The sequence below is a fragment of the Orycteropus afer genome, unplaced genomic scaffold, assembly GCF_000298275.1.
Source record: "Orycteropus afer afer isolate SDZICR_OR568_19922 unplaced genomic scaffold, OryAfe1.0 scaffold00083, whole genome shotgun sequence".
NCBI classification, from domain to species: domain Eukaryota; kingdom Metazoa; phylum Chordata; class Mammalia; order Tubulidentata; family Orycteropodidae; genus Orycteropus; species Orycteropus afer.
Window position 1 is genome coordinate 6,451,878 of NW_006921670.1, and position 22,315 is coordinate 6,474,192.

General features: G+C 57.2%; 3 protein-coding genes across 3 annotated transcripts in view; 2 read left to right on the top strand and 1 right to left on the bottom strand.

Moving 5' to 3' along the window:
- The window catches only part of ACO2 (aconitase 2), a 70,709-nt gene extending 61,744 nt beyond the window's left edge, over window positions 1-8,965 (top strand). Inside the window, exons 9-18 of the mRNA XM_042781066.1 lie at window positions 1,400-1,505; window positions 3,639-3,796; window positions 4,006-4,079; window positions 4,592-4,703; window positions 5,530-5,652; window positions 5,829-5,984; window positions 6,849-7,040; window positions 7,869-8,001; window positions 8,434-8,555; window positions 8,831-8,965. Of these exons, the coding sequence (XP_042637000.1) occupies window positions 1,400-1,505; window positions 3,639-3,796; window positions 4,006-4,079; window positions 4,592-4,703; window positions 5,530-5,652; window positions 5,829-5,984; window positions 6,849-7,040; window positions 7,869-8,001; window positions 8,434-8,555; window positions 8,831-8,965 (1,311 nt within the window). The remainder of the gene's footprint in view (window positions 1-1,399; window positions 1,506-3,638; window positions 3,797-4,005; window positions 4,080-4,591; window positions 4,704-5,529; window positions 5,653-5,828; window positions 5,985-6,848; window positions 7,041-7,868; window positions 8,002-8,433; window positions 8,556-8,830) is intronic.
- A 1,746-nt stretch (window positions 8,966-10,711) lies between these two features.
- POLR3H (RNA polymerase III subunit H) lies at window positions 10,712-21,728 on the bottom strand. The gene is made up of 6 exons (XM_007941708.2): window positions 21,618-21,728; window positions 18,604-18,700; window positions 13,577-13,663; window positions 13,131-13,194; window positions 11,653-11,854; window positions 10,712-10,765 (listed from the first exon to the last, which is right to left on the bottom strand). The coding sequence occupies exons 1-6, from the start codon at window positions 21,726-21,728 to the stop codon at window positions 10,712-10,714; spliced, it is 615 nt and encodes a 204-aa protein (XP_007939899.1).
- Window positions 21,729-21,914: 186 nt separating this feature from the next.
- The window catches only part of CSDC2 (cold shock domain containing C2), a 23,862-nt gene continuing 23,461 nt past the window's right edge, over window positions 21,915-22,315 (top strand). Inside the window, exon 1 of the mRNA XM_007941778.1 lies at window positions 21,915-22,298. Within this exon, the coding sequence (XP_007939969.1) occupies window positions 21,915-22,298 (384 nt within the window). The remainder of the gene's footprint in view (window positions 22,299-22,315) is intronic.

Here is a 22,315-nt window from a genome sequence, read left to right on the forward strand (position 1 = left end):
CTTCTGAATCCAGCTTGAATTTCTGGATGTTCCCTATCAATGTACTGCTGCATCTGTCTGAATGATCTTCAGCAAGATTTTACTTACATGTGATATTAATATTATTTGATAATTTCCACATTCTGTGGGGTCACCTTTCTTTGGAATGGGTACAAATGTGGATCTCTTCCAGTCGGTTGGCCAGGTAGCTGTTTTCCAAATTTCTTGGCATAGATAAGAGAGTGCCTCCAGCGGGGCATCTGTTCATTGGAACATCTCAGTGGTTATTCTGTCAGTTCCTGGAGCCCTGTTCTTTGCCAGTCCCTTCAGTGCAGCCTCAACTTCCTCCGTCAGTGCCATTCGTTCCTAATCGTATGCCACCTCCTGAAATGGATGAGTGTCGACCGTTCTTTTTGGTGCAGTGACTGTGTTTTCCTTCTACTCTCTTTTGATATTTCCTGCATCATTCAAAATTCTGCCCATAGAATCCTTCAATATTTCAACTTGAGGCTTAAATTTTTTCTTCAGTTATTGTAGCTTGAGCAGTGTCGAGCGTGTCCTTCCCTTTTGGTTTTCTAACTCCAGGTCTTTGCATATTTCATTATAATGATTGACTCTGTCTTCTTGACCTGCTCGTTGAAATCTGTTCAGCTCTTTGATCTTGTCATTTGCTTTAGGTATTCTTCATTGAAGAGCAAGTTTCAGAGTCTCTTCAGATACTCATTTTGGTCTTTTCTTCCTTTCCTGTCTTTTTAATGACCTTTTGTTTTCTGCATCTATGATATCCTTGATGTCATCCTACAGTTCTTCTGGTTTTCAGTCGTTTGTGTTCAATGCATCATCTCTCTTCTTCGGATGGTGTCTTAATTCGGATGGGATATAAGATGAATACTGTGCCATTCCTCTTGAATTTCTCATTCCCAGCCTAGCAGACAAAATGTTTACAGCCTTGGAAACCCCGTGGGGCAGTTCTCCTCTGTCCTGTAGTGTTGCTATGAGCGAAGATCAACTTGATGGCAACATGTTCGACCATATATAAAGCATTTGGCCTACAGTACGTTTTTGTTAAAAGATGCTGAAAGCAGTGTAGTATGGGCAGTAATGGACTTAGGAAGCAGGCGTCCTTGATTCCTTCCAGGCCTCTGCCATCTCTGAGCTATGTGACCGTGACCAGACACATCACTTCTGAGCTTCCACTCCTTCCTGTGCAGAGTGGAGACTCCAGTTTGCAGGCTGGGGGTTCCCAACGCTGTTGGGGCTTCCGTGGCGAGGGCTGAGCCCTGGGAGCAGGCGTTGGCTCCCTGGGCCTCTGCAGGGACTTGGTGAGTGGCAGCCAGGGGGGCCCTTGTGGATAGAAGCTCCCACACACCAAGATTGGTGCCCACCATGCTCTTGATGTTTCATGTATCTCTTTCCTCAGCTGAAGCCGCACATCAACGGGCCCTTCACCCCCGACCTGGCCCACCCTGTGGCAGAAGTGGGTCATGTGGCTGAGAAGGAGGGGTGGCCGCTGGACATCCGCGTGGGTGAGTACCTCCCAGCCTCCCCCCCGGATGCGGTCACTCAGGGTGTGTCACCTGGGTGGACCAGAGTATCCTTCCAAACAGCCACCCACTGAAAGTGTGTTTTTTTTATGGCTTTTTTATAAATGACTTTTTCTTGGTATGAAGGTCTTTTGGTTACTTGGTACCGTTCTGACAGGAATATACCACAAATGGGATGGCTTGAAGAAACAGGAGTTTATTCTCTTACAGTTTAGAGGCTTTAAATCCAAGTTCAAAGTGCCAGGCTCTAGGGGCTGGGTGAAAGCCCCTCAACCTTGGACTTCAGCTCTGCCTCCTGCTCCCAGCCCACTGGAGCTAGAGGCTTTTCTTCACTCAGACAGCTGCTGGCTGCTGAGGCTGACAAGCCCAAGGTTGACAAGTAATAAGGCACAGTCCCAATACTACCAAACCACACGGCAGGCCATTAATTCAGGTCCATTTAAGTCCCAAGATGGGCAGATCATAGCAGGCTGCTGAGTAACGTCTCAGCTACACGCACGGTTCAGGCATGTCAAAAGCTAGAGACCATTCCCAAGCCTTCCCCTTATATACAGGAAGCAAACAAGCTCCCTAAGGCAGCTACTCAGCTGCTCACAGTAGATTCCACCATGGAGTTGATTGCCAGTCTCATCCTGGAGAATACTACATCCAGCTGCCCAGCCACTCAACCAGGCCCAGCCAAGCTGACACACAAACTTAACTACCACAGAAGGAAACATACGTTCATTGTGGAGAATATTAACCAACAAGAATTTTTTAGAACACCCGATTGCAACCCCCACTAGAAACATGTTCTCAGTCACTTGGTGAGACTGCTTTTCTCTACACACGAGGATGTGCATTTCTGGGTTAAAACATGTTGTCATACCAACCATGCCATCGTCTTAGGAAAAAAAAAACCAAACTCACTGCCATCAAGTCAGATCCGACTCATAGCAACCTCTCTTTGGGTTTCCAAGGTGGTATCACTACAGAAGTAGATTGCCCAGTCTTCTTTCCGAGGAGTGGCTGGTGGGTTTGAACCACCAGCCTTCTGGTTAGCAGGCAAGTGCCTTAGGCTACCAGAGTTCCTAGTATAATATTAGTTGTTTTTGTTTATGTTTTGGGCACATACTGTTTATCAGGTGGAAGAAGTTCTGTTCTATCCCTAGTTTGTTCAGTGTTTTTATCATGAAAGAGTATTAGTTTTCCACTCTCAAACTCACTGCCGTCAAGTCGGATCGGACTCATAGCGACCTCTCCTTGGGTTTCTGAGGCAGTATCTCTATGGAAGTAGTTTGCCCAGCCTTCCTTCCAAGGAGAAGCTGGTGGGTAGGCTGCTTTATTTTACTTACATGCTTTACCTACAAGGACATGCTGGGGTGCTAGGAACCAACATCTGCCACTTCAGGGAGGAAGTCCAGGATAGCTGTGTGGCCTTGAGCAGATTACTTAACCTCTCTGTGCTTCAGTTCCCCATCTGTAGAATGGGGACAGTGCTCACACTTAAAGCCCATTACAGTGGTTGGGAGCCATGAGTGAGTTAATGTGTGGAAAGAGCTTTTTTGGTGTCTGCATAAAGGGCCGCCAAGTAAGTGTTCACCCTTACTAGTCGAAGTAAATGAAAAACCTTTGGTGTTTTAATAATTTGAAAAAAAAAGACACTGAGTTGATAGAAGACTCTTAATATAAGTAAACAGCATAATGTCATCTAGTTTTTAATGACTTTCTGAATAACTTTTATAAACCTTTTAAAAGAATTTTTCCACCTCCCATTACAAAACAGTAAAAAATACTCAAAAGCGTAAAAGCAGCAAACCGGCAGTGGCCGTGGGCCCCAGGTGGCAGCGACGCCGTCCAGTCTCGGTGTAAGGCTTCTGGTGAGCACACAAAGGCACGTTACATCATTACAAACCCAGGCCGTCCTGATAACATACGTTGAATGGGTGCGTTATGTTCCTTCCATTGGCCGTCCTTGGTTGTGGGACATTTCGGTTGCCGCCAGCTCTTCTCTGTTGGAAAGTGTCTTTGGCCCAGCACAGCTGGTGGACTCTTGTCCAGGTCTGGATGGTGTAAGGTCCGGTGAGACTCCGGTCCCCATCTCCTGACCTGACCCTGCCACTCACCACACACCAGGTCTGATCGGCAGCTGCACCAACTCGAGTTATGAGGACATGGGCCGCTCGGCAGCTGTGGCCAAGCAGGCGCTGGCCCACGGGCTCAAGTGCAAGTCCCAGTTCACCATCACGCCAGGCTCCGAGCAGATCCGTGCCACCATTGAGCGGGATGGCTATGTGAGTATGTCCCTGTCCCTGGCCTCCCCACCCACCAGAGTCAGGTGACTTCAAGGCTGGACGAGTCACGCCCTTACAGGCCTGGGGGCTGGTGCAGGCCCAGTGACTGCCCTGGGTTGCGGTGCAGCACCTTGTCTCTACCTGCTGGGCCCCCTTTCTGTCACCCATTTGCCCACTGCTCAGGTCTTTGTTGTCTTCTCTCCCTGCAGGCACAGATCCTACGGGATGTGGGTGGCATTGTCCTGGCCAACGCCTGTGGGCCCTGCATTGGCCAGTGGGACAGGTGAGGGCTGCTCTTGGTGTGGAGGCTCGGATGCTGGGAGAGAGGTCCGGGTGGAGGGAAGAGACTCGAGCCCCAGACCTCAAGCTCCAGGCTGCTGCGTACTTGGGGTCTTTGCCAGGCACGACTAGAAAATGGGGGGAAGGAAAGGGGACAAACCCAGGAGAGGCACTGAGGCTGGAGCCTAGACTGCCAAGGAGGAAAACCAGAGGCCGCATCCGAATGGACAGCCAGGGGCTCGGACGGCCCTCTGGGGGAGGGGCTGGGGGAAGCAGAGCGAGCAGCCGGGTCAGGAACCTCGGCCCAGTTTGGGCTGGGCCACTGCACAGTCTCAAGCCTGCCCCAGTGATCCTGAGGGCCCTCTGAGCTGTGTTTGCGAGTCCCAGGGAGGAAGGTGTTTCTTCGAGGGCCTTCCATTTCCCTCCTGTCTCATGAGCTGCACGTGTCACAGGAACTTGGTTTGTCTGCCCTCAGGAGGGGACAGGTGACTGACCCTGTCCCCTCTGACCTGGCAGAAAAGACATCAAGAAGGGGGAGAAGAACACCATTGTCACCTCCTACAACAGGAACTTCACGGGCCGCAACGACGCCAACCCTGAGACCCATGCCTTCGTCACATCCCCAGAGGTAAGCCCGTCCAGCCAGGCATCAGCCCCAGCGGGCCCTGCTCCTGGCCAGTCAGGGGAGGAGGAGGGCATGGGACTTGGGCAAGCGCTGACCCCGTGGGCATCACAGGACAGCAGGTTGTCTGAGCATCACGCTCCCCGGGTACTTCCTGCCCCGCCTCCCTCGGTTACGATGGGTTTCTTCAGTAGGGTTAGTGCTTGAGAGCGCGGGCCGAGTCCCACCCCTCCCGTGAGCCCAACAGGGTCACCGGGCGCCGGGCAGTGAAGTGGCATGGCTGAGCTCGTCGGCTGGTGGAGGAGGGCTGGGCCCGTCCTGGGCGGTGAGCCTGCGGAGCCCCTTCAAAGTGAAGGCTCTGTGTTCTGGTCAGTGTGACTGTCACGAGCACCAGGGGGTTGCCACGCAGCCACTGTCAGCACAGTCACTCTCTGGACTGGTGTTGTCAGTGAGTGCTTACTAAATGGTCCCTTCTGGGTGTTCAAGCCCTACCCATCGGGGCCATTTTCTTTCCTGTGGCGTTCCTGTGCCCGTGCCCTCGGGGTGCTGGCCTTTCCCCACCCAGGTGTCCCTCCCATCTCTGCCGGGCTCTGGCCCCTGCTGCCCAGGGCAGCCTGCAATCCCAGGCCCTCAGCAGGGAGGGGCAAAGGCCAGAATTGCCTTTGAGTCCTATGCAAGCCCAACAGCCTACAGACCCAGACGTTCCTACAGCTCCAGCCTCGGAGAAGAGACGACGTCCTGGGCTCCCTCAAGTGTTGGATCTAAGCTTATGCTGGGTGGCAGACAGGAGCGGTGTTTGGTGCCAACCAGCAAACTAGCCACTCCATTTCAGATTGTCACAGCCCTAGCCATCGCCGGCACCCTCAAGTTCAACCCGGAGGCTGACTTCCTCACAGGCAAGGACGGCCAGAAGTTCAAGCTGGAGGCCCCGGACGCCGATGAGCTGCCCCGAGCGGTGAGCAGGCACTGCTGCCCCCTGCCAGAGGCCGCCACCAGGGCCCGGTGCTCAGCGCTGCTGCCCCCTGCTGGGCGGCCTCGTTCCCACCTGGGAGGGAAGCGTGGGGCCGCTTGCTGCCCATGCCATGGAGGCCGAGGACCCAGCACCCAGTTCATCCCTGTCCCCTGCCACAGGAGTTTGACCCTGGGCAGGATACCTACCAGCACCCCCCCAAGGACAGCAGCGGCCAGCGGGTGGACGTGAGCCCCACCAGCCAGCGCCTGCAGCTCCTGGAGCCTTTTGACAAGTGGGATGGCAAAGATCTGGAGGACTTGCAGATCCTCATCAAGGTCAGCACGTTGGGGCAGGGAGGACAGCCAGGACCTGCCAGAGGCCCGAGTTCCTGAGCATCAGGCAGGGCCGGGGGCTGCTGTGCCCTCCTAGGAGGAGGGACGGGAGATGAAGGTGGGAGCTGAGAGGGGAGGGCAGCGCAGAGTTCGGGACCCTGCTCCGTGGCCCCGGCCAGGCAGCCTCTACCCCGCTGGATTCTGGGGTGTCGGCCATCTGGCAGCAACTGGGGAGAGCCGCCCCAGTGGGTGGGCAGGTGCGGCGCCACATGCCAGCTCTAGGAGCCATCCATTCTCCTGAGGCTCTAGTCAGCCATTAGTGGGTGTGGCCTGCGTTTGGGAGCCTAGCAGCCACAGGCTTTATGGTGTGGCCAGGGGCCTCAGACCCAGGTCAGGTCAGACAGGAGTGTATCCTATTCACAAAGGGTCTCCAGGCACCCATGAGTCAGTACTGTGCCCACATGGCAGACCGTGGTGACACAGACATGTCCTCTGGCTCCTCTGTCTCTGCCATGGGGTCTGGTTGACTTTCCAGCCTGGACATTTCTGAGCTGGGGGCCAGGGCCTGCAGGGTGAACAAGTGAGCACCAGCTACCTTCCTGGCCAGACTGTGCCCCTGTTGAACGCCCCGTCAGTGAGGGAATGTCCTGTAAGGGAGCACCCGTCCTTGCAGGAGTGCTCCCGTCCTGGGAGGGAGCACTCCGTCCTGGAGAGCTTGCCGAGCAGCCCCAGGCCTTGAGGGGATGGATGAGGGCTGGGCCGAGTCCCTGTAGGCTGAGTGGCCTGCTGCCTGCCTCTAGAGGGCTTCCCCTTCATCTACCACTCATAGCCAAGCCCTGACCTCTGTCCTTTCTGCTCACCCGTCAGGTCAAAGGGAAGTGCACCACTGACCACATCTCAGCTGCTGGCCCCTGGCTCAAGTTCCGTGGGCACCTGGACAACATCTCCAACAACCTGCTCATTGGCGCCATCAACATCGAAAATGGCAAGGCCAACTCCGTACGCAATGCCGTCACCCAGGAGTTTGGGCCTGTCCCGGACACTGCCCGCTACTACAAGGTGGGTCAGAAGTGATGGGGGTGATGCTGGACAGCCCCTCTTCTGCAGAGTGGGAGCGGGGGGAGGAGCCAGCCGGGGAAGCGGGAGGAGGAGCCAGCCGGGGTGGAGTCCTGTGGCAGGTGAAGGAGTTGAGGCCCAGCTTAGGTGGGGTGAAGCCCAGTCCCTGCTCTCCTTGGAGACAGTGAACAATGCAGGCCCCACCTGAGAGAAACCTTCAGGAGGCCCAGTCCTGAGAAGGTTGGAGGAGACCTTGTAAGAGAGGAAGTCAGGGCCACCTGAAGCTCACAGAAGGAAAGAGCCCACAGGAGGCCTGGCAACAGGCCCTCAGAGGGTCCCAGCGCAGGGAGGGCCCGGGCAGGGCGGGGAGCACCGGGAGGGTCCCAGGGCTGCTGGACTCTATTAGAGAAACAGAACCATGGCACCCCCTGGTGGCTGGGACAAGGGTGCTCTGGGGTGGGGCCTTCTCCAGGTGACACTGCTCCAGTCCACAGGGGCAGCCCCACAGCCCCCGGGCTGACAGGGCCTCTCCCCATCCACACTTTGGCTCGAACGCCTGCTTCACGTGAAATGCACTTTGGTGCCCCTGCCCCCAGTGCACCCCAGAGCTTGGTCCTGAGTGACACCCCACCCACCACGCACCCCCGACTGCCTCTGCTGAGCACTGTGGGTCAGTCCCATCTTCCCATGCCCGCTGCACAGGGCCATGCCTGATCAGGGCACCCCTGCTTCACCTGCCCTCGGAGAGCAGGTGAGGGAAGGGCCCTAGCCCCTTGACTAGGCACCTCGGCTGACCCTCTGTCGGAACCTCACACCTTGCTTGCCTGGCAGAAACACGGCATCAGGTGGGTGGTGATTGGAGATGAGAACTATGGCGAGGGCTCAAGTCGGGAGCACGCGGCGCTGGAGCCCCGCCACCTGGGGGGCCGGGCCATCATCACCAAGAGCTTCGCTAGGATCCATGGTGAGCCCATCAGCCCCCTCCCGTTCTGACGGCCTGGCTGACCGGGCCCGGAGCTGTGAGCCCAGCTCCTGGCACGTCCACTGCTCGTGTGTCCCCCACGCCCGTGACCCTCAGCTTTCTGCCCTCTGCTCAGATTTGCCTCGGAGCCCCATATACCCATCTCTTTTCCTTCTGGGCAAGCAGTGGTCTTGCTTCCAGACCTGCAGGCCCACGCACTGAATCCCAGGACACCTGGGCTGACGGTGGTTATGCCCTGCTGCAGGGAAGGTGTCAGAGTCACTGGTGCACATTTGTTTCTGTCACCCGGCATTGGGAGCAGGCAGACCGGGCCTTGTGCCTCCCCCAGGTCCCAGGTGGATCTGGAGCAGGAAGCTCTCTGGCCCAGGGTGAGGAGCCCTGCCCCAACCACTGAATGTGCCCTCTGGCTTCCAGAAACCAACCTGAAGAAGCAGGGCCTGCTGCCCCTCACCTTCGCTGACCCGGCCGACTACAACAAGATCCACCCTGTGGACAAGCTCACCATACAGGGCCTGAAGGACTTTGCCCCTGGCAAGGTCAGTGGAGGAGGAGGTTTGCTGGGCAGGCAGGTCAGGCCATTTCCCTACATACCCCGGGCCTTCCTAAGGGGACAGCCACCCTCCCCTCCTCCTACCTGACCCCACCTTTGTGACAGCTGAGAGGGCCCTGGAAGCCTCTAGGCAACCCCCGGAGAAGGGAAGGGGGTAGGGCCAGCCAGGGCCCACAGCTCACCCCAGCAGGACCCTCGTGGCCCCAGCACTCTCCCTTGGGTGCACTCAGACCCACCCACACCTACTTCCCTGCCTCGCAGCCCCTGAAATGCATCATTAAGCACCCCAATGGGACCCAGGAGACCATCTTGCTGAACCACACCTTCAATGAGACCCAGATTGAGTGGTTCCAGGCTGGCAGTGCACTGAACAGGATGAAGGAGCTGCAGCACTGAGCCCTGCCCCCCGCTTCACCCACTGCCCGCCTGCCCACCACCTCGGACCCAGCTCGGTCACGTACAAGGGCAGTCCTTGTGCTTTGTCAGAACCGGAGCTGAGCCAGCCATAGCATCCTGCCCTCCCCTCTTCAGCCCACCGAGCACAGGGCCTCTCCAGCCACCGGCCTTCCCGGTTCTCTGGCTCAGACCCTGAGCAGTTCTATGCACTCTATTTTTGATGACAAGACACCTCCTAAAACGTCTAAAGAAGTCTCTCTCCTGCCTAATCATTTCACGGGTGGCTGAAGGACTTGAGAGAATCTTTTGTTCTTGTGAGGAAAATAAGAATTACAGAAAGTGAGACTACTGCTGTTTGCTGTTACCAGTCGGGCCCTGGGAGGGGCTTCTCAGCCAAGGTGGACACTGCAGCAGAGGAAATGGGAGCCAGGCACAGGTGGTCTCCCCCAACCCTGCCCTCCCGTCGGGGGTTCCTATACTTCCCTGGCTGGGCCCAGTGGAGTCTTCCAGAAGGCAGGCTTTCACCCTGCTCTTAAGCTAGAAACACAGCCTCCTAGGGCTAGGGCGCTGCGGCCCAACTCTGTGCCAGGCCACCTCATGCCCCCTCTGGGTGCCAGTATGCCAAGGCAGCGTCCTGCTTAGCACTGACACCTGAGGGTGGGCACAGGAGGGCCCTGAGAGTGTCTGCTCGAGGTCACAGCTAGCACATGCCCTGTCCCTTCACTCCAAAGAGGAGGCGACAGAGAACAGCACTGCCCACAGCTGCTGCTCCTTCCTGGGGTGCTACCAGCTGACCCTCCCCAACCCTTCGTACGCTGCTGCCTGGTGTGGGCCAAAGTGCTTGGGCAGGGGCCTGAGGCCTACACAGGAGACAGGCCCCACAGCAGCAACGTGACCAAGGAGAGACTTACTACCTAGTGGGTGTCTGGGCCCAGCCGAAATGGGTGAAGGAGCGGGAGGAACCAGGCCAGGCCACTCTGCTGAACCAACAGTGGCACCTGCCCTGGTACCCAGACCTGTGGCATCACTAGCAGACTCAGGCCATTCTTAGCAGGAGCCGAGCTGAGCTGGGGTGATAGCTGGCCCCAGGCCGCCAGCTGGAGTGTGGTCACTGCCCCTTCACCCTAGGCCAGGGCGCCTCACAAGTCTGTGATGAAGGGGCTGGTCTGGCTGAGCTTAGGGGCTACCCCTGCCCCGCCCCCAAATGCTGCAGGGAAGTAGTGTCCCTAGCAGCTAGACTTGGCAGCAGCTGGAGCTCCCGGTCCAGAAGCAGCTACCCAGGGCCGGCCTCACCTCTGTGTGACTTCACGGATACAGCCCAGGGCCCTCGACGACCCACAGGCCCGCCTGCCTTTCCTGGAGGGGGTGGAAGTCATACCCAGAAATGACTTGGGGACATGCCATCCAAGCTGCGGCAATCAATGACCTTAGATCACAACACTGGCTGTCGGTAGAGATGAGGGCAGCCCCCCACTGATGGGGCTACTGTTTATTCAGTGTCTCTGCTGTCACCCAAAGGCAGGTGTCCATGGGGCTGCGAGGCTCTGGAGGCAGCTCCTGGAGGAGAGCACCAGGGAGCTGGGGGCCTGGGGGCCTGGGGGCCGAGCTCTCCAGCTGCACCTCCAGCTCGGTGGGGAGGGCTGCTCCTGGCGTCTGTCTCAGCTGCTGCCTGTCTTCCGGCTGCACCACTTCCTGATGGCTGGGGCAGGTCTGCCAGACTGGGCAGGACCCATGGGCCAATCCGAGCTAAGTGCTGGTCCACCAGGAGAGAAGGCCCAGGCCTGGCTCACTAATGGAGCCCTGGGGTAGAGAGAGGAGACAGGCCCACTGCACTTACAGGCAGGGCCCAGTGTGGGCGGGGGGGGGGGGGGGGTGGATCCCAGAGCCCCACGGGCACAACTGGGGCACACAGCTCACGTCTCCCGCCCCACCTCCCACTGAGGCCTGTAAGGAGGCGGGCTCACAGGGGCCTGGCCACGGGCCCTAAGGCCTCAGCCAACGTCAGGTACACTCTTCCTTACCCTTTGGTGCCCAACTGCCCACCAGTGGGTCTAGTCCTGCCAGAAAGGCCCTGATGAGGCCCAGCTAGCAAACATGCAGAGGGGATATGCTGGCCACCCGCCTTTCTGACAGATACAGTGGCCTCCCCAGAACAACCCAGGGACCCCCCCATCAGCCCAGGCCCCTGGAACCCTCCTTTTCTTAGCTGTCACTGACCAGCATCATGAGGGTAAAAGGCAGAGCAGGCCCTAGCCAGATGTGGCTAAGGAGCCCCACCAGCACCGTTCGCCCACAGTGGCCGCCTCAGGCCCAGCCTGCCTCGACTGGGAGCAGCTCTGAGGCTCGGCCTCCCCTGAAGCCTTCCCCCTTGGCTTTACTCATCTCCCCAGCCCCTTCTCCCCTAAAACCCACTCACAGTGCCCCTGCCGTCCGTCCAGCTCTGGCTCTGGCCTGGCTGCAGGCTGGGCTCTGACTCTTGCCCACCCTACAACAGCTTTACCACACAACAAAGCCTCACAGCAGGCCTGTGACTCAGGTTCACAAGCCAGGCCTGAGAAACTGAGGCTCACAGGACAAGTGTGAGAACACCACCAGGCCCTGGACCCTGACCCGCTTGCTGGGGGAGGAGCTCTGGGAGCAGAACCCCCAAGCTGCCCTCCCACCACACAGCAGCTTCGGGACCTCACCACGAGCGTGTACGGCGCCTCCTTCCGGGGCAGCTCCTCACTGGAAGAGGTGGCCTCTGCTGAGCTGGGCCCAGTCGGGGACGTGTCCATGAAGCTCTCGTCCACCACCCGGAAGCGGACCTCCTCGCCGACGTCCATGTACAGGTCGTGCGCGCCCTCCTCGGTCTCGTACTCCCACACCCACACCTGCTCTGCTTCATCGCTGGCAGGACCCGGGGTCAAGGGGACAACCTGCCACGGGGGGCCTGTGCTGGCTGGGAGCGCTGGGGTGGCTCCTGGGTTCCCATAGGGGCTGACCCCAAGGGCATAGTGCTGAGGAAAAGCAGGCCCCAGCCCCAGGTGTGACAACAAGGACAGGGCCTGGGCCAGGCCTGGGTCCTGCAGTGAGGGGCAGGAGGTCAGAGGCCAGAACTCAGGCCGCAGCTGGGCACCATGGTCAGGAACACACACACCTTCAGTGTCAGAGTGGGAGGCCCACCTTGGGGTGGGGAGTGACCCCAGTGTCTGCCACCCTGGTGCGTGGGGTCCACTCCCTGCCCCTGAGATCTGCTTCCCATTGAGTCTGAGGCAGAGCCCACATGTCCCATCAGAGGCCAACTGCCAAGTTCAAATTCTGTCCACTACCCACCAGCCTCGTGATTGGGGTAAAGATGTCCCAACCTCTCTGTGCCTCACTGTTCCATCTGCAATGAAGGGATTGTAACCAGACCTACTAGGGTCATTGTGGGGACTAAATAACGTGTTTTCCAGCACAGACACACTAGCCTGAAAGCCCACAGCACGAGGTGAAGAGACCAGCCCAGGTCACACACAGGCCCAGCCAAAGCTGTCAGCCGACCCAAGAACCCCCTCAGGCCGCCCCAGTTCCCTAGGGTCCCCTCCCCCCCTTCACCAAGCCCACACCGAGGAGCCATGCTGCCCTCTGGTGGCTGTCCCGCCAGCAGGCTCCTGTCAGCTCTGGACAAACAGGCCACCTCGGAGGCACACTGCCTCTCTTCTGTGCCAGGCTGGGCACGGCGGGTACAGTTGTGACAAGATGGGGTCCCTCCCTCACAGTCCCTGTGAGGACAGTCAGGTTAGGAGACAGACTCACAGGAACACCAGAGCAGCAAGGTGAGGGCTGACGGACAACAGGGGAACCCAGGAGGAACAGTGAGCCCAGCCCTCAGTGGCCGGGGGTGGGTGACTCAGGCAAAGCTCCCGGGAACAGATCTCTGAGGAGGTAGGGAGACACAGCAGGAAGGGGCAGAGCCCCACGGACACCACAGCCTGCACCACCAAGCCTGACTGCCCTGACAGACAGACAGACGTGTGGACACTGTGATCAGTGTGCGAGATACAGGCAGGTCAGCACTTCTAGGACAAAAGTGGGGGCTGGAGGGGCAGGCCCAGAGGCCAGCGCCATCAGATCGCAGACCAAGGGGCACCCCAAGAAGAAGTCTGAGCTCCTTGTAACCCGTTTAACCCTGGGAGGATACAACTTGGCTGGCTGCTGCAGAGACTCCGGGGGAATGAGAATGTCATCAAAGAACCCGAGAGAGACTGGAAGAGAGGAAAGTGACACGTGGGGTGGGGTTCACGGTGGACAGTGACACACCGAGAGGCCTGGCACTCAGACCATGTCCTGTGCTCCCCCACCGGCAAGTGTCTCCACAGGACTCTAGGCCCCTACCCATCCTGGCCCCATGGCCCTGTGGCTTCTGCCCACATGACCTGCAGCCCTGGGCAAAGGCCACCACTGGTCACCAAAACCTGAGGTGGTGGACACTGCACACAGCAGGGACCGGTGGGCTCCGAGGACTCTGGGTCAGCGCCGCCAGCTTCGTGCCCAGAAGACTGTGTTCTGTGTCTGACCCAGCCCCTGGAGGGAGGCCCACCACCACGTGACACACTGGGTCTTGGCCAACAGTCAGGGCTGCCTCACCGTGCACCCCCTCCGGGCTGCAGCCTTTAATCTTCCCGATCAGAATCTCGTCCAGGAACGGGTGGAACACCACGTAGCGGAAATGGACTGGAAAGAAATAGGGGGCATCATCATCAAGGGGCAGGCACCGAGACGGGGCCGTTCCCACTTCCCGCCACTGACCCTGCCCACCAGCACCACTGCCAGAGGCTGACAGGGCTGCTCAGGGACCCTGCCCAGCGTCCACTCTCAGACCCTCTGGGCCCAGACCACTCACTGAGCTGCCGGGACCCTCATCTGTCCCTTTCAGGGCCCAGAGTTCGGCACCAGAAAAGAGGGCTGGCTCCCAGGTCTGTCCGGAGGGAGTCACACCTGGACCCCGATTCTGGGCTAGCAATAATGCCAACAATTCCAACCTTCTTCCAGGGTCCCCCTTCAGTTCCAGAAAGGGCTGAAGCCACTGGAAAAGGAGCCAGGTTTGGAAATGAGTTTCCTGCTCCTGCGATTGGCACCTGCCCCAGGCAGAGCACTGACCTGGAACAGGAAGCTAAAATTGCCCTGAAACGAGTGGAGGGCAGGGCTGGCGCCGAGCAAAACACCCAAGGAAGGAGCCAGGTGGGTTCTGCACTCACATCCTGGGCTTTGACCCCAAGCTGGAGGAAGCAGTTCCTTGGGCCGTCCCCATTGGCCTGAACCCCTCCAGGGATCAAGACTAACAAAGAGGCTGCCTGTCACAGCCCACCCTGTGTCGGAGGTCACGATCCCCCTGTGAGGACGAGGACTTGTCTTGGAAAGACTGGCAACCTGCTCCCAGCCACAGAGCTGGTAAGTGGCCCATTCGGCCACCAGGGAGCCACACATCTTTCTGTACCCACCAGACAGGACCAGCAGGTGGAATCCTGCCTTCCTGGCCACCTACTGAACAGGCTTAGTTAGTCCCCTAAACACAGGCTTCTGCCCTTGGCGGCCTGCTCTGTCAGCATCGGCCTGGCTCCCTGCCTCCTCACCCACCCTCGCACCCCGTGGGGAGGCAGGCAGGAGACAGCCCCTTGCTGGGAACTGTGGGTGAGCTCAGAGCCTCGCGCCGGCCTCCCGGAGAGCAGATGAGGGCAGCCTGGAGCCACTTACACGTGGAACAGAAAAACCCCATCCCCACGGGACCAAACACCCTGTTTGGATGGATAAGCCCTCACTGCCCTCCACCAGGCTTGTGCTGGGCACTGGGCTTAGAGGCTGTTCCCAGGGAGCGCCCAGTGGGGAACAACCACATTCAAAATCAGACAACACACTAAAAGGCTGTGGAGCGGAAGCCGGCCCTAACCCAGCCTGGGCTGGGGGAGCAGAGCAGGCCAAGAGGGGCTTCCCAGAGGCGGCTGGGCCCCGTGGCCTGGGACACAGGGCTGACCAGGTGGGCACATTCAGCCAAGCTCAGCACCACAAACCATGAAGGCAACATCCTGTAAGCCCTTCAGACGCACCAGGTGCTAGATCAAGAAGCTTCACGGAGTTTCTCTGCTTTAAGCCTCAGAGGTCTGTTTTTACAGACCTGGAGGCTGAGCCTCAGAGAGGGAAGGCAGCCGGTCCCCGGGTCACAGAGCAAAGCAGCTGAGGCCCCGGCAGGGGATGATTCCTCAACACACAGGCAAAGGCGTGGAGTCACCTGGTGCCCTGCGATGCTTCTTCGTCACACACTCAGCCATAAGCCCTGGGGGTGACAGCAGGGGGAGTCAGAGGAGAGGGGGTCCAGGGCCCGGAGCCCAGAGTCATCCCCAAAGCACGGTGACTCCCAGCCACACACACACAAAGTAGTAACTCACCCTGCATGGTGCTTGACGGGCTGAGAGGACCCTCAAAACTGCAAGCTCAGTCCCCACTTTACGGATGAAGAAACAGGCTGAGAGAGGTGGAGTTGCCCAAGATTCACATCAGAGCAGAGAGTCAACTGGGCAGAGCCCACAACACAGTCCACAAAGACGATGTTCTACACCACCCTTGGGTGAGCTGCAACGAGGCTCATAAAAGCTTGCAAGTGGCCATCTAAGATGCACTACTGCAGGAGTGAAGAGAATCAAAGACTCAGAGAAACAATTAGTCCAAAGGACTAACGGGCTTCACGAACCACAGCCTCCACTACCCTGAGACCAGAACAACTAGATGGTGCCCAGCTGCCACTACCGACCACTCTGATCGGGATCACGGTAGAAGACACCGGACAGAGCGGGAGAAAAAGATAGAAAAAAGTTCAAATTCATAGGAAAGACCAAACTCCCTGGTGGAACCCTCAAGACTGTGGCCCTCAGACACCCTTCAGGCCTGGAATTGAACTCACTTCCAAGGATCAGCTTTCAGCCAAACAACAGACAGGTCTACAAAGTAAATAACCACCCCAGGAAGAAACGTGCTCCTAAGACCAAAAGGGCAGCATATGCCCCAAAACAAAGCTCAGAAGGCAGCAAGAGGCAGGAAAGAGGGGCCATGGGAAGGGGGAGCCAAGGAGGAGGTGGGAAGAGAGCTGCTACACTGAAGAGATTGCAACCAATGTCACCAAGCAAGATGTGTACAGATAGCTGAATGGGAAAGCAATTTGCTCTTCAATTCTCACCCAAGTCACACACACATACAAGAAAGTCTTAAGTCAAAGAAAGCTTCTAGAACTAATAACGATTTGGGAAGATTGCAGGGCACATGGTAAATACACAAAATTCAACTGTACTTCTCTGTTCCAGCACCCTTAACAGTCAGAAATCAAAACATTCCACTGATAGCATCAAAATCATGAAACACTCAGATGTCAGTTTAAAAAAAAAGAACTGGCCCAAGCAGACAGGGACACTTGGCTGCATTTTTTTTTTTTTTTTTTTGCAGACTTGTAGCCACAGCTTGATTATAATTACTAAGTTTTCACAGGACACTGAATGTACCGCAAAGGGTTTTATGACCCTCTTTCTATTAGTTGTTCCCTGTCCCGCCACCCTGTGCATTCCAGGCGTGGAGGTGGAGCTGCTTGCCAGAGGGCACTCAGTGGGGTTCAGACTTTCTGGGTTGGCCAGCTGTCATCTGCTCATTTGGGGTAGTCTGTTGATAGGGGAACCATGGAGGCTTAAAGCTAAGGAAATACTACCTTGGAGGTGTGGAAGGTAGCAACCCAAAATTACCTGCCAACCAAAAATCAAAACCAAGCCCACTGCCACTGAGTCAATTCTGACTCATAGCAACCAACCCCCTTTGGGTTTCTAAGATGGTAAATCTTTATGGAAGTAGACTGCCCAATCTTCCTTCCGCGGAGCGGCTGTTTGGTTTGAACCGCCAACCTTCTGGTTAGCAGTCAGATGTCTTAGGCACTGTGCCGCCAGAGCTCCAGAGACCTTTACTTTGCAGTCTTGTTTCTGCTCCAGAAAGGGCTCCTAGTCCCACAGACACGGCCGTTCCCCAGGCTCTCATCCACAGGAGCCAATCAAGTCTCTGGATTCCCAGACACCGAGGCCAGGCAGCCCCCCATCCCGTCATCCTCCGTCCTATCCTGACAGGCTGACCCGCGTGCCTAGTGCAGGGGGCTCCAGGCGTTTCTCAGACGTGGGCTTGTGTAAAGATCACCTGGCACCTGGTTAAACAGTTAGGGGGTAGGGGCCACCTCCAGAAACTCAATTCAGTAGGTCTGGGGCAGGCGGAGAATCAACATTTCTAAGGAGCCTTCCAGGTCTTGCTGGCCATTCCCTGCCATCTCCAAAAACACACCCCTTCCCCACATGACCTTGCAGTGCCTCACACGGTGGAATCTCTCCGGTCCCTGATGCTGGCCCCGGCCACGTGACAGGCTTTGACCAATGAGAAGTAAGTGTATGTGACAGTGGCCTGAAGGGCACGTGGGCACTGGGGCCCCCACCCTGGTGCGCTCTGGAACCCCAAGCCTGCCCAGGGAGCGAGGCCCGTCTAGCCTCCCGGAGAGCGTGCCAGCCCAGCTGAGGCCCCTGACCAATCACCCCACGGTGCGGCCACCCCAGAGCGTGCAGCCCCAGTCCAGCCCGCTCAAGAAGCCTGCCAGCTGACCCCAGAATCCAGAGAGCAGTGAGCACTGCTGAGACGGTGCAGCAAAGCCAACTGACACACAGACGACAGCAAGGGGAGAAAAGCTTGAGAAAAGTCACGTCACTGAGCCGCCCAGGCTCTAAGAGCTTCATCCGTGCTAACCCATCAACCTGCACCAGTCCCGCAGCAGAAAACCGTCCATTAACTGCAGTTTGCAGTCTCCGGGTGAGGCAAATGGTTTATAACATGCCTAGCTGCTAACTATAGGGTTGGTGGTTCGAGTCCACCACAGGTACCTCAAAAGAACAGTCTGGTGATCTAACTCTGAAATAACAGCCGCTGGAGGTCCTCTGGAGCACGGTTCTACTCGTAACACACCCGGGGTCACGTGCCATCAGTCAGCCGGAACTGACGCCATGCACCCACGGGGCAGTTCGACTCTCCCTTACAGGCTCTATGAGTCAGAACTGACTCAACAGCAACGGGTTTGGTTTATTTACCCTGCTCAGAGCACACAGCAGGTAAGGCGCAGGATCGGGGTCTGAACTCGGGGCACGCTTTTACCCATTACACCCCACTGCCCCGCCAAGGCCCCCTGCCCCAACCATCCCCCTGCCCAGACAGGCAGCCGCACTCACCCCTGCACTCCATCCTCCTAACCCAGCAACGGTCACAGCATGCACACTGCCATCAGCTGGCAGCCCTGCACCAGACAGTGAGCGCCCTAAAGGCCAGCCCAGAGCAAGGCTTAGGTATAGATAAGACCACAGGGTGCCAGGACCCCAGAGCTGGAGAAGGCCCTCAGAATACCCTCTCCAACCTCTCATGTCTTACAGGTGAGGAAACTGAGGCCCAGAGAGAGAAGACGATTCCACTAGTCGATTCCTGGCAGAGTCAGGACTAGGCCCAGGTCTTCTAACCCCCAGCCCAGGACTCCCACCACCCTCAGCCATGTCTGGGGTATGTGACTTCTTGCTACAGGAAACCAAGCCCCAAGACCTCCAGTGCCCCAGAACACCCACCTTTGGTGTGCGATGCACCATCCCCCGGGAACACGTAGGCGTCCTCCAGCTTGGTGATGTCAAACAGACAGATGCAGAGTCCCACGTTGTACACGACCTGTGTGCATATGTGTACACACACGTGTATGCCCACAGTGACCCAACTCCCCGGGCAGTCTCTCCTGAGACCCTCCCACCACCAGGCAGGTCTAATTATCCCCGTCCAACCGACAGAATGGATCCGACTCAAAGGCAGTGCATTGCATTGCGTTGCAGACAGAATGAGTTGGGGCTGAAGCTGAGGTGACTACGGAGAAGAAACCTCAGAAGAACATGGGGCTCTGGAAAGAGAGCCTTTGATGCAAGACCGGCTAGGTTATAATCCCAGCTCCCCTGCTCGCTGTGTGACCTCTGTGGGGTCACTTCACCTCTCTGAGTTCCCTCAACTGCAAAAACAGGACATGCCAGGCTGCGAGCTGTTAAAGAGGACAGATGTGCGGCTCTGTGCTGGTGCCCGACACACACGCAGTGACACGAGTCAAGGGCGACAGCTTTTCCTTGTAAGGTGGGTGGTAGAGAGGCCTCTGGTTAAACCCACACATCCCACTGCCCCCAAGTCCAGGGTAGAGCCTCCTATCCCAGTGAGCGTCAGAACAGCAGCTAATCCCCACCCTGACTGTACAGTCTCAGACACACACCAAAGGCTGGCCCAATGACACAGCACCAGGGCCCTGAGCCAGCAGAGAACGAGGGGGGTACCAAGCAGCCCAGGCCCCTTCCCCACCCCACGTGCTCCAAACAGCGGGGTGCTCAGTGTCTCCTCATCTGCCACCAGCGCCACCACTCCCTGATCAGAGACCGGGCCGCACTGTGCCAGGAGTGAGCAGCTCAGAGACACAGCCAGGCCAGACCACACCGCCATCAGGGCACAGGCTGACCTGGCCAGGCCACAGAACCTCTTCTGAGCGGCCTCCTCTCAAATGACCCAAGTCCAGAGACGTGTCTCTCATCCCTCACCTACGTGCTGAAGGACTCGAGCCCCAAAGGAACTGCGTGCCCTTCAAGGACTTCTTCACACCTTCCCCCTCCCATGATGCTCATACCTGGTACCCCCACAGACCTCTCACCTCCTGTAAACAGCAGCCATCCGTAAGGCCTCCATGAGTTCTGCCCCCAAGTTAACAACCCCACCTCTATCCACCTCCCTGCTGTGGCCTCGGCCACCCGTCTAAAGCCAGCCAATCCTCCCTCCGGCTTCTTTCATCCCTTCACGTCTCAATGCTCTAAGGGTGAAGCCAGGCCCCGCACGGCCCAGCACTGGAAACGCCAGCTTCCCTCCCGTCTCGCCTCCTCCATACATGGTTCCTGCCACAGTACCCTTGCACGTGCTATTTCCACTGTCAGCTCAGCTCTTCTCTAAGCCTAGTTCCCTCCAACCCCAAAAATAAATGCCGCAGTTAGCTGTTCCTCACGATCAGATCTCAGCCACAGCACCACCTCCCAACCAAGCCACTTGCCTCCCCCCGATTCCAAGTGAAGTTCCTTCACTGCACAGGCTTGCAGACACATGTTCTTACCTTCGCTCACCCCAAATGTCAATACACATGCAACTGCTTTGTCCACCGGACTACAGGGCAGACACTCATCTGTTCATTTATTCAATCAACAGGCATATATGGAACACCTAGTACACACTTGGTACACAGTGTGGCTAGGTGCAGGGGACACCACAGAGAAGACAGACACAAAGTCCCTGGCCTCACGGACAAAGAGAAAAACATCACCAAGGAAACAAACATACAAAAACACGAAAGTTCGGAAAGTGCTAGATACACTCCTTGGAGCTATCAATCATGGGAGAACAGACGGGCGGTGTCTGCCCAGGGAGACAGCGCGGAGGGCGGAGTGCATGGGAGCGAAGGGCACAGGGAAGAGGTAACCATGGGGAGGAAGTGGGAAGAGAGCTATTACACTGTGGGGAACTAGTCAATGTCACGACACAAACTGCGTATGAACTGCTGTGTGGAAAATGAATTTGCTCTGTAAACTTTCACCCAAATTACAACAAAAATTAAAAAGAAAAAACAGTGGTAAGTGCTAAGGGGAGGGTGATGGGACAGAGACTAACTAACCTGGAGGGTTAGCACAGAAAAGGCTGGGGGAAGCCTCTGAAGAGCTGGCACGAAGGCACGGCCAGCTTGGCACAAAGAAAACGCACAGGTATTTCTTGCAGAAATGAATGAATAAACCCCCTGACCGTTAATTCTATGTTGCTAGAGCCTCTGGGAGTCACAAAACAATGTGGTAGGGCAGCAATTATGACTCCTATTTCAAAAATAGAAGCTGAAGCCCAGAGAGGGTAAGTGATTTGTCTGATGTTGCAAAGTAATTTGGGAGTGTGTAATCTAGCCATTCCCAGTAACAGCACTTTTTCAAATCCATTTTCTCCTTTGATCCCCTCTTACCACTTTGTAAGAAGCCCAGATGGCGCAGTGGTTAAACGCTCGGCTACGAACTGAAAGGTTGGAGTTTTGAACCCATCGGCCACTATGCATGAGAAAGATGTGGCAGTCTGCTTCTGTAAAGATTAACTCATTGTTGAATCGATCCTGACTCAGCGGCCCCTCCTTGGGTTTCTGAGGCGGCATCACTACGGAAGTAGATTGCCCACCTTTCCTTCCAGGGAGTGGCTGGTGGGTTTGAACCACCAGCCTTCTGGTTAGCAGTCAAGTGCCTTAGGCACTACACCACCAGAGCTCCTCCTGTAAAGATTATGGCCTTGGAAACCCTCTGGGCAGTTCTACTCTGTCCTATAGGGTTGCTATGGGTGGGAATCTACTCCAGGACAGTGGGTTTGGATGCTGGCTTTTTAAGCTCCCTTGTAAAGTAAGGATTACCTCCATCCCCTTAGACAGATGAAACCGAGGTTCTAGAGTTATGCTACTTGCCCAAGACCAAGGTTTGGCACCACCAAGCCCAGGCCTGCACGGGGTCTTCCGTGCCAAAGCTGACCCTCTACCCTGTGGGCCCAGTACCTTGTTGGCCAACTTCTTGTTCAGCTCCTCGGCAATGGAGTCATTGAGATTCCTCTCAAACTGCCACGGGGGGATTCGCACGGTGTCCACCATCTCCACTAGCATGAACATACTGGCCTGCGCTGGGGGGTCTGGGAACGGGAAGATCGGTCACGCCGGGGCCTGGAGCCAGTAGGAATCCCTGAGCCCCCTCTGTGCCGTCCTAATCGCTGAGATATCCCCCGACCACCAAGGCCGTCGGTTGGCAGAGCGCTAGGGTCTGGAAGTGCCCTGAGCAGGCCATGCTCTACCACTGCAATGGGAGGAAACAGGCCGAGCTGGGCGGGAGGTGGGGTATCATCCAGAGCCCGGGACGCGCCTCGGCTGCGCGCTTCCCTTCCCCACGCGTCCCGGGGCCACGAAGCCACCACGTACCGCGCTACCACACGCAGCCGCCCCGAGTTCAACCGGCTTTGGGAAAGTCTCCGAATTCCGTCGCTTCCGGAGAGCGGACCAATAAGAAGCTTCTGCCCGCCCCCCTACGTAGGGCGGAGTGACCTGCAGGCTGCGCGCGCTGGACCGGGCCAGGAAGTGGGCGGGGCCTCCTTTAGCCAGCCAGGCACGGTCAACCCTCAAGACCACACTTTTTGGTTGCTAGGCGACCTCTTTGCACTCCAGGTCGCGACGTCTCTCGCCTGGACTGTACCACACTCTCCAAT

Excerpts from the sequence above, each read along its gene's own strand:
- POLR3H (XM_007941708.2), bottom strand. The coding sequence starts at position 21,728 with ATGTTCATGCTAGTGGAGATGGTGGACACCGTGCGAATCCCCCCGTGG. Across the intron at positions 13,664-18,603 it reads TGGTGCATCGCACACCAAAG|TCCATTTCCGCTACGTGGTG; the intron begins GTGGGTGTTCTG and ends ATTTCTTTCCAG. Across the intron at positions 11,855-13,130 it reads CTGCAGCAGCCAGCCAAGTT|CGATGAAGCAGAGCAGGTGT; the intron begins GTATCCTCCCAG and ends GGGTCCTGCCAG.